The 10,555-nt window shown below is 65.9% G+C and overlaps 1 protein-coding gene across 3 annotated transcripts; it reads left to right on the forward strand.

The window, feature by feature from the left end:
* Positions 1 to 70: 70 nt before the first annotated feature.
* Positions 71 to 9,604, forward strand: THRA (thyroid hormone receptor alpha). 3 transcript variants are annotated; one of them, XM_041426358.1, is made up of 9 exons: positions 71 to 235; positions 1,879 to 2,170; positions 3,236 to 3,297; positions 4,814 to 4,914; positions 4,995 to 5,142; positions 5,695 to 5,900; positions 6,706 to 6,852; positions 6,939 to 7,197; positions 8,197 to 9,604. In XM_041426358.1, the coding sequence occupies exons 2-9, from the start codon at positions 2,118 to 2,120 to the stop codon at positions 8,445 to 8,447; spliced, it is 1,227 nt and encodes a 408-aa protein (XP_041282292.1). In that variant the 5' UTR covers positions 71 to 235; positions 1,879 to 2,117; the 3' UTR covers positions 8,448 to 9,604. The 3 variants fall into 3 exon arrangements, with proteins under 3 accessions (XP_041282292.1, XP_041282293.1, XP_041282294.1); XM_041426359.1 differs by having other exon boundaries at positions 1,932 to 2,170; XM_041426360.1 differs by having other exon boundaries at positions 73 to 235; positions 3,130 to 3,297.
* Positions 9,605 to 10,555: the final 951 nt, after the last annotated feature.

A 10,555-nucleotide genomic window follows, 5' to 3' on the forward strand; every position in this document is an offset into this window, starting at 1 on the left:
GGGGGGGGCTTGTGAGCAGGGCCCCCCTCCATCGTGCCGTGGGTGCTGGGCACCCGTGGGGTGTGGAACGGGGTGGGCACGAAGAGCCGGGGGTGCTGTCACCGTCCGCGCCGTGGGGGGGTCGGGGGGTGCCCCCCGGTGCTGCCCGTGGCCTGACCCCCTCCCCACACCGTGTTTTTGCCACAGCAGAGCTCACAGAGGAGGGATCGCCCGGACCTCCGGCACCCCCCATCCCGTAAGTCGCCGCCTACCCCATAAATCCCCCCCCGCCCCATAGGTGACCCCCCCTCACCAAGAGTCACCCCCAGCCCCAGATTTGGGGGTGTTCAGCTGTGCAATGAACACGGCACGGCTCAGCCTGGCTCCCAGGGGCTTCCCTGGCTGGGGAGGGGCTGCCCTCTGCACCCCCTCCCCAAAGCTCTCCCCTTGGGGGCCCCCCCAGCCCTGCCCCAAAACTGGGGGGAGCTCCCTGAGTGCGCTTGTGCTTTGCTGCACACTCACAGCCCTGGGCAGGTTCTCACGCAGCCTTGCAGCCCGGGGTGTGCTTTTGCACACCCACCCCCACCTGTGCACGCTCACAGAGCCTTGCACGGCCCTGCACACACACACTCACACGCCTCCCATGCTGCCACGCTCTCACACACCTGTACCTGTTCTTGCACACGCTCACATGTGCCCTGCACACCTGTGCATGCTCTCACACACCTGTGCGTGTTCTTGCACACGCTCACATGTGCCCTGCACACCTGTGCACGCTCTCACACACCTGTACCTGTTGTTGCACACACTCACATGTGCCCTGCACACCTGTGCACACTCTCACACACCTGTACCTGTTCTTGCACACGCTCACATGTACCCTGTGCACGGGGTGTTCAGCTGTGCAATGAACACGGCACGGCTCAGCCTGGCTCCCAGGGGCTTCCCTGGCTGGGGAGGGGCTGCCCTCTGCACCCCCTCCCCAAAGCTCTCCCCTTGGGGGCCCCCCCAGCCCTGCCCCAAAACTGGGGGGAGCTCCCTGAGTGCGCTTGTGCTTTGCTGCACACTCACAGCCCTGGGCAGGTTCTCACGCAGCCTTGCAGCCCGGGGTGTGCTTTTGCACACCCACCCCCACCTGTGCACGCTCACAGAGCCTTGCACGGCCCTGCACACACACACTCACACACCTTCCGTGCTGCCACAGCCTCATACACCTGTGCGTGTTCTTGCACACGCTCGCATGTGCCCTGCACACCTGTGCACGCTCTCACACACCTGTACCTGTTCTTGCACACGCTCTCACGTGCCCTGTGCATGCTCTCACACACCTGTGCGTGTTCTTGCACACGCTCGCATGTGCCCTGCACACCTGTGCACGCTCTCACACACCTGTACCTGTTCTTGCACACGCTCTCACGTGCCCTGTGCATGCTCTCACACACCTGTGCGTGTTCTTGCACACGCTCACATGTGCCCTGCACACCTGTGCATGCTCTCACACACCTGTACCTGTTCTTTCACACGCTCTCCCACGCCGTGGCACACCTGTACACACACTCACACACCTCTGCCCATCTCTGCACGCTCTTCCCCTGCCCTTAATGCTCTCACAGCCTTGCACACCTGCGCGTTTCTCACACCTGTGCCTTTCTCCCCTCCCCGTGCACACTCTCACCGCGCTCTGCCCTCTGGCCCAGCCCCGGTGCTCTCTCACACACCCTGCACGTCGCTCCCTCCTTGCCTTCTCGCACGTCCCTCGTGCCCTTGCCCAGCCCCGGGCGCCCTTGCACGCTCCACACCTCCTTGCACACTCACACCCACCCCTCCCCATCACCCACAGCTCCTGGGGGTACCCCATACTTCACCCCCCGCCCTGAGTGTCCCCTCTGTGTCCCCCAGGGCTGGTCCCCTCCCCTCTCCCGGAGGTCCGGGCTGACGCCGCTGTCCCGCAGGGTCCGGCCCGGGATGCTGCGCGGTGCTGAGCACTGAGGGGCACCATGGGGTGCGCGGCGTAGCCCCCCGCCGTGGAGCACCCCCCCCGCCGTGGCCGCCCCGCCGTGGCCACCCCGCCGTGGCCCCCGCGTGGCGCCGGAGCCCCCTCGGTCGGTGCTGAGCGCTCCTTGATGGAATTGCGGTGAATGGAACAGAAGCCCAGCACCCTGGACCCGCTGTCGGAGCCAGAGGACACCCGGTGAGCCCCCGCCCCAGCTCGGGGACACGCGGGGGACGCGTGTGGCACTGCGCTTGGCGTGTCCCTGCGCATCCCTGCGCCTGGCTGTGCCCTCTGTGTCCCGACGTCTGTGTGTGTCCCCGAGTGTCCCCGTACCTGCTGCACCCCTGTGCCCACTCTGTGCCTTGTATCGTTGTCCCTGGTGTGTCCCTGTGCCTACTGTGTCCCTTCTATCGTCCCTGGTGTGTCCCTGTGCCCACTCTGTGCCTTGTATCGTTGTCCCTGGTGTGTCCCTGTGCCTACTGTGTCCCTTCTATCGTCCCTGGTGTGTCCCTGTGCCCACTCTGTGCCTTGTATCGTTGTCCCTGTGCCCACTGTGTCCCCTGTGTCCTCGTGCTCGGTGTGTCCCCCTGCATGGTCATGTACGTGTCTGTGCCCTGGGTATCCCGTGTTTCCCTGTGTCCTGGGTGTCCCTTGTGTCCCGGTCCCCACCAAGTGTCCTCACGCATGTTCCGTGGGTGTCCCCATGTCCTGTGCACCCCAGGTGTCCCCCAGCCCCCCTGTACCCCACATGTCCCCACCCGTCCCTACGTGCCCTCCCTTTCTGGGTGTCACCCCCACGTGTGCCATGTCCTGCATGTCCCCCTGCACCCCACATGTCACCAGGTGTGTCCATGCCCAGGTGTCCCTCTGTCCCCACACGTGCCCCCCCACGGTGTCCCCCCCACTCGTGCCTCTCCCCACGGGGGCCCCTCGCCCCCCCGTGCTATTTCGGGCCCCCGGTGAGGGGGTGGCGGCCCTGGGGTCACCTTGGGTTGAAGCCCCCCTTGGGGGGGGTGCGGGGTCTCCGGGTCGCCCCCCCCCGCAAGTGCCGCTCCAGGGCTCTCTCCTGCCCCCCCAAGCCGCACCCCAGGGCCGGACCCCACCTGTGACATCGCCGCGTTGGGACCCCCGAGCGGGGGCTTCCCCTTTCCCAGCAGAGAAGGGGTTCCCGGGAGGATTTTGGGGTGCTGTTGGAACTTCGGGGGGTGCAGCGGGAATCCGTGGGCACCGTCCCAGCCCGTCCCCCCCCGCCCGCTCCCGCAGGTGGCTGGATGGGAAGCGCAAAAGAAAGAGCAGCCAATGTTTGGTGAAGAGCAGCATGTCAGGTACGGGCACCCCCGGGTCCGGCTGAACCCCCCCCGCGGGCACCCCATGGCTCTGCTGGGCACCCCCGGGTCACCCGAATCCTTGCCAGGGTCCCCTGGACACGCCGTGTGTCACCTGGGTCCCCCAAAGTCTACGGACACCCCTCGCCCCCCATGGGCACCCCAGGATTCCCGTGTCTGTGCGCCCCAGGTCTCGGCTGGGTTCCCCGGGGTCCCTCGGACACCCCTTGTCCCCTGCGGGCACCCCAGGAGCTCCCATGTCCTTGCCAGGGCTGGATACCCCAAATCCCTGGTGGGCAGCCCGATGTCCCCTATGTGTCCCAGGCACCCCAAAGTCCCGCCCCCCCGCACCCCACATCCCTGCAGGGTCCCCCGGGGTCTCAGCCCCCGCGGGTCGGGGCGGTGCTATCGGGGCGGCAGCGCCCTGGGGTGGGCGATAAGGGGGGCCCCGCGGGCGCTGCCCCCCTGCCCTGCCCCATTCCCCGGCGGGGAGCGGCCGGCGCCGGCGGGACCTGCCCGGGGAGGGCCGGGGGGAGCCCGGGCGTCCGCCTCCCGCCCGTGCCCGGCCCCCGCCCCGCTCCCCGAGGGAGGCAACACGCGGGGACCCCCGCATCCGGCACCTGCAGAGCGCCACAGTGGGCTCCACGCCTGGGTTTGTGGGACCCCGGGTGGGTGCGGCGGTTCCGGGGTGCTGGGGACACCCCCCGGATTATGGGTGCTGTCTGCAAGGGGGATCCAGGCATCCAGCCCCCTCCCCATCTCCCCCGCCCACCCCTCGGGGATTCCCATGTTCTGCCCCCCCCAAAATACGAGTGTGGGGTCCTGGGGGGGGGACACGAGGGTGCTGGGGACCACCCCGTGCCTCACGGATCATCCGTGCCTCAGTTTCCCTGAGCAGTTGGTGGTGGGGGGGCTCTGGTGGGGCTGGCAGGCAGGGGGACCCCGGACAACAGCGGGGACAGTGTGTCTTTGTGTGCCAGGGGGACAGGGACCCCCCCCTGCTGGTGCCAGGCCGGATAATGGGATAATGGGGGCTTTATTGGTGCGGGGGGCTCGGGCACCCCCCACACACCCCCAGTGTTAACCCTTGAGTGGCGGGGCAGACAGCGCTGGGTGCAGACAGAGGGGAAACTGAGGCACAGAGAGGGGAGGATGTACTGGGCATCCCTGGCATGGGGGTCCCTGGTGCTGCATGTGCCGAGGGTCCCTGATGTGGGGTGTGCCGAGGGTCCCTGACTCAGGGTTTCTGGGGGGAGCCTGATTTGGGGTCTGTCACTGGTCCAGGGTGCTCCAGGGGTCCCTGACTTGGGGTTCCCTGGGGTTCCCCTGTCATGGAGCACTCTGAGAGCCACTGACTTGGGCTGCCCTGGGGGTCCCTGACATTGGAATTTCTGCCATGGGGTGCTCTGGGTGTCTCTGTCATGGGAATCCCTGTCATGGAGCACCCCACAAGTCTCTGCTGTGGGGGGCCCACCCCGGGGTGCCCTAGGGGTCCCTGACTCGGGGGTCCCCACAGGGTACATCCCTAGTTACCTGGACAAAGATGAACAATGTGTGGTGTGCGGGGACAAAGCCACCGGCTACCACTACCGCTGCATCACCTGCGAGGGCTGCAAGGTGAGCTGGGCCAGGGAGCCTTGGGGGGCTCGGGGGGGGCTCAGCAGGGCTCACTGTGACACCCCCTGCGCCCTCCCCAGGGATTTTTCCGTCGGACCATCCAGAAGAACTTGCACCCCACCTACTCCTGCAAGTACGATGGCTGCTGCGTCATCGACAAGATCACCCGCAACCAGTGCCAGCTCTGCCGCTTCAAGAAGTGCATCTCCGTGGGCATGGCCATGGACCGTGAGTTGGGGGGCACGGGGGGGCTCGGCTGGTGGGGCGGGTTGGGGTCCCAGCACCCTGGGGCACTTTGGGGTGCCCAGATCAGCTGCAGGAGCAGGCTGGGCTCTCGGCTGCTGTGATGCAGCAGCAGGGTGGGATGTATGAATGGGGGGGTCCTAGATGCTTGGGGGGGTTTCAGATGATAGTGGGGGGCTTGGGGTCCTGGTGCTATGGGGTGAGTTGGGGGGGACCCAGGTGATAGTGGGGAGCTTTGGGGAGGGGTATTGGGGTCCTGGTGCTATGGGGTAAGTTGGGGTGCCCAGAGCAGCCACAGGAGGAGGCTGGGAGTCAGCTGTGGGATGCATGGGTGGGGGGATCCCAGCTGATACTGGGGGTCCCAGATGATAGTGGGGGGCTCTGGGGAAGTGGGTTGGGGTTCTGGTGCTATGGGGTGAGTTGGGGTGCCCGGAGCAGCAGGAGGAAGCTGGGGGATCACTGTGGGGTGGGGTGGGGTGCTGCAGCTGTGGGATGGATGGGTGGGGGGATCCCAGCTGATGCTGGGGGTCCCGGCAGTGGTGCTGGATGACTCCAAGCGGGTAGCCAAGAGGAAGCTGATCGAGGAGAACCGGGAGCGGCGGCGGAAGGAGGAGATGATCAAATCCCTGCAGCACCGCCCCAACCCCAGCGCCGAGGAGTGGGAGCTGATCCACGTTGTGACAGAAGCCCACCGCAGCACCAACGCCCAGGGCAGCCACTGGAAGCAGAAACGGAAATTCCTGGTGAGGGGCTGCAGTGGGGGGGCTCTGTCACCATCTCAGCCCCCCGCCCTGCCCCCAGCCCCAGCTGGGATCTGCTGGGCACTGGCACGCTCAGCACACACACGGTGGCAGCGCCAGGGTTTGGGATGTCACCGTGCCCTTGGGCAGTCGAGGGGGGTTGGGACATCGCTCAGTGTCCTTGAGCTGGTCACCCCCAAAGGGTTCAGGGGTGAGCAGTGACCGAAGGGGACAGCTGTGCCCGCGGGTGGCCCTGGCCCCGGCCCTGCCGCTGGCCCTGTCACTGTCCCTGTCATGCAGCTCCCTCTCCTGGCTGCTGCCCCGGCCCGGCCACGACTGCTCCCGGTGACATGGGGGCCCCAGAGGGGGGGCAGGGTCACACACAGCCCCCTGGGGGTCCCAGGGAGGGGGAACAGGGTCACACTGTACCCCAACACCACTGCCCACTGTGGGGGTCCCAGAGGGGGGACATGGTCACACCACACACCCAGTGCCACCATGGGTATCCCAGGGCAGGACATGGTCACACCACACCCCCGATGCCACTGCCCACCATGGGGGTCCCAGGGGTGACACAGTCACACTGCACCCCCAAACCCCACTGTCCACCATGGGGGACACGGTCACACCACACTCCCTAATGCCACCAGTGCTCTGGGGGGTCCCAGGAGTGACATGGTCATACCACACTCCCCAATGCCCCCATGCTCAGGGGGTCCCAGGGGTGACACGGTCATACCACACCCCCCAATGCCACCATGACACGTGGTGACATGACACCTCCCCAACACCACCATGTCCCCCACAGCCTGAGGACATCGGCCAGTCCCCTATGGCCTCCATGCCCGACGGGGACAAAGTCGACCTGGAGGCGTTCAGTGAGTTTACAAAAATCATCACCCCGGCCATCACCCGCGTGGTCGACTTTGCCAAAAAACTGCCCATGTTTTCAGAGGTAACGGCGGGCTGGGGACTTGGGGAGGTCTGGGGTGGTCAACCCCGGCTCTGAATCACACCAAACCTCCCCAAAACTGCCCCCAGCTGCCTTGTGAGGACCAGATCATCCTGCTGAAGGGGTGCTGCATGGAGATCATGTCGCTGCGGGCGGCCGTGCGCTACGACCCCGAGAGCGAGACGCTGACGCTGAGCGGGGAGATGGCAGTGAAACGTGAGCAGCTCAAGAACGGCGGCCTGGGCGTCGTCTCCGATGCCATCTTCGACCTGGGCAAGTCCCTCTCTGCCTTCAACCTGGATGACACCGAGGTGGCCCTGCTCCAGGCTGTGCTGCTCATGTCCTCAGGTAATGGGTGATGATGGGCGGAATGGGGTGGGCACCACGGTGCCCGGGGAGTCAGAGGGTGTGTTGGGTGGGCATCCCAATGATCAGAGTTCTCGCTGTCCTGGAGAGGTGTTGGGTGGGCACCCTGATGCCAGAGATCCCCTGTAGCTTTGGGGGGAATTGGATGGGCACCCCCATGCCCAGAGGGTGTCCGTGGGGATTGTTGTGTTGGCACCCTCTTGCCCACAATCCCCAGCATTTGAAGGTGCACTGGGTGGGCACCCCAATGCCCAAAGTCCTCACTGTCCTGGGGGTGTGGTGGGTGGGCACCCCAATGCCAGAACCTCCAGCATTTGGGGGTGCATTAGGTGGGCACCCACCCTGATGCCCAGAGTCCTCACTGTCCTGGGGGGTGTTGGATGGGCACCCTGATGCCAGAGCCCCCCAGCATCTTCATTGGGTGGAAATCATGCCACCCCTGGATTTTGGGTGGATTTGGGGTGGGCAATCCTAATTCTCAGATCTTCAGGCAGTGTGCCAGGCTGGGAGGGGTCCCAGGAGCATGAGGTGGGCACCCCAGTCCCTGGTACCCAGGAGCACAGGCTGAGCCTCTTGGTCCCCTGGGGACCCCTGCCAGGCTGACGTGGGTGTGTGGGGTGGGCACCCCAACAGCCAGGGGGTGCGTGGGACACTCAACCCTGTGGGAGGGAGAATCCTTGCAGTGCTGGACGAGGAGAGGGGCTCCTCCATGGGCACAGAATGCCAGGACAACAAGGAGAGGTTTAAACAAAAAAGGAGATTGTGATGGGGTATTGGGAAAAAATTCCTCTCTGTGAGGGTGGTGAGGCCCTGGCACAGGGAAGCATCCAAAGCCAGGCTAGATGGGCCTTGGAACACCCTGGGACAGTGGAAGGTGTCCCTGCACGGCAGGGCTGGGACCGGATGAGCTTTAACATCCCTTCCTGCACCAACCATTGGTGATTCCACCATGATCCCCTGACCGTTCCCTGGTTCCCGCAGACCGGACGGGGCTGATCTGCGTGGAGAAGATCGAGAAGTGCCAGGAGACCTACCTGCTGGCCTTTGAGCACTACATCAACTACCGCAAACACAACATTCCCCACTTCTGGCCCAAGCTGCTGATGAAGGTGACGGATCTGCGGATGATCGGCGCCTGCCACGCCAGCCGCTTCCTGCACATGAAGGTGGAGTGTCCCACCGAGCTCTTCCCCCCCCTCTTCCTCGAGGTCTTCGAGGACCAGGAGGTGTAGGGCCGACACCCCCCCGCCCTGTGCCCCCAAAACCCCGCTCTGGCCACCCCCAAATCTTTCTCGTCCCCCTGGAAGGACAAGGGGATGCTGTGCCCAGGGTGGGGGTCCTGCTGTGCCCCCCAACAGCCACCCCCCACCCCCCCTGCCCCAGGACTTGACGAATTTTGTTTGTTTGCACAGGGAAGGGCCCCGACGGTCGAGCGTTCCCTTTATTGTCCTTCTCTTCGTAGATTATTATTTTTTAAGCATTTATTTCCCTCCCTGAGAGGCTAAAATATTAAACTAACTGCACTTTGGAAGGAGGAGGAGGAGGAGGAGGAAGAGGAGGAAGAGCAGGGAGGAGAGGAGGGGGCTCTGGGCTGCACAGGGAGAGGCTGCCCTGGCTGGGGGGCCGTGGCCATATGCACTTTTGGCCGGGCAGCAATTTGGGGGGCTGGGGTGGGGGCCAGGACCCTCCCCCATAGCAGGGCAGGGGCTGGGACCCCCATCCCCCATAGTGGGGTGAGGGCCAGGACCCCCCTATAGCAAGGTGGGGGCCAGGACCCCCCCACACACAGCAGGGTGGGGGCACAGGGGGGGGGCACAGCGGTGACAGGGGGACCCCAGCCCATCGGGGTGCAGGGCTGGTGGACCCCCCCCAGCCCACTGGGTCTTTCCCGGCTGGGGTGACCCCCCTGTGTCCCCCCCCCCCTTATCCCCAAATTTGGGGCCAGACTTGGGGTTTTGGGGGTTCTCTTGTCTTTTTTGGGCTGAGAGGAGACGATTTTGTGCCAAGCGCCGCGGATGGTGGGCGCTGCAGGACACTGGGGGGGGCCACTCCCCCCCTAAACCCCCCCAAACTTTTCCGTTGTCCTTTTTTTTTTTGTTGTTGTTTCTCCCCTTGTCCTCGTGGGTTTTGTCGTGTCCGTCAGGAGTTGCAAAGGCCCCGGAGGCGCCGGCTGGGGGGGCGGTGGGTGCCCCCCCGGGACCCCCCACTGCACTACTGCCCCGGCCCCCCGGCAGCAGCACTTTGGGGGGGCTGCACCCCCCAACTGTGCCCCCCGATGCTCCCGGGGGGAGCGGGCTGAGGCGGGGGCCGGCAGGGGGAATCCCACAGGGGGCTTGATGGGGTGGGGGGGCACAGCTGCGAGGGGGCACCCGGGAATGGTTTTATCACCTTTTTAGTAATTAAAAAAAAAATCTTTTTACGGGTCGTTTAAAAGCAGAAAATCCCAACACCAGACACGTCCCCCCAGAGGCACAGGGGGCCGGGCTGGGCTCCCCCCACACCCCAGACTCCCCCCAGCCATGGGGGTCGTGTCGGGGGACCCCGCCAGACCCCTTGCAGCTGGGTTGGGGGGCACAGCGGGGCTGTGGCACCCCTGGGTGGGGACGCCTGCCCCAAGTACCAGCGCCGGATTGGACCTTGGTGCAAAATGTCTTAAACCCCCTCGGGGGTCCCCGGCTTGGGGGTCCCCACTTTGGGGGTCCCGGCAGCACCGGCTGCGGACGGTGCAATAGGATCTGAACACTAACACCCGCACTGGGGGGGGGTGCAGGTTTTGGGGGTTCGCCCCCCTCCCCTGGCAGCACCGGTCCCAACTCGTGCCTTCGGGCCACGGGCGGGGCCGCGGCACCCGGGTGATGCCCCCCACGCCCGCAGGTGCCGTGGCCGTGACGGTGCCGTGGCAGTGCCATGTTGCTGCCGTGGCCACGCGTTGTGCTGGTCTTGTGCCGGCGCCGTGGCCGTGCCATGTCGGTGCCACGGCCACGCGTGTTGGTGCCGTGGCCGTGCCACGTCGGTGCCACGGCATCTCCTGTCGGTGCAATGAGGGCGCGGCGCCGGTGCCGTCGTGGCCGTGCCGGTACCGTGACCGTGCCATGTCGTTGCCGTGCCGGTACCGTGACCGTGCCACGTCGTTGCGGTGCCGGTGCCGTGTCCCCGCGCTGCCCGCGTGACACCGCGCGCTCTCGTCGCGACACGGCAGCGCCGTCGCGGGACGTGTCTTAATCAGCCCCCGTGACCCCCCCCCGAGCGGCCACACGGGGCCCTGGGGCAGCTCGTCCCGGGGTGGGGGGCTCAGCCCAGCCCCCCCCACCCGCTGCCCCCCGCACGCCCCTCACCCTTG

The sequence above is a fragment of the Onychostruthus taczanowskii genome, unplaced genomic scaffold, assembly GCF_017590055.1.
Source record: "Onychostruthus taczanowskii isolate IOZ18803 unplaced genomic scaffold, ASM1759005v1 scaffold91, whole genome shotgun sequence".
NCBI classification, from domain to species: domain Eukaryota; kingdom Metazoa; phylum Chordata; class Aves; order Passeriformes; family Passeridae; genus Onychostruthus; species Onychostruthus taczanowskii.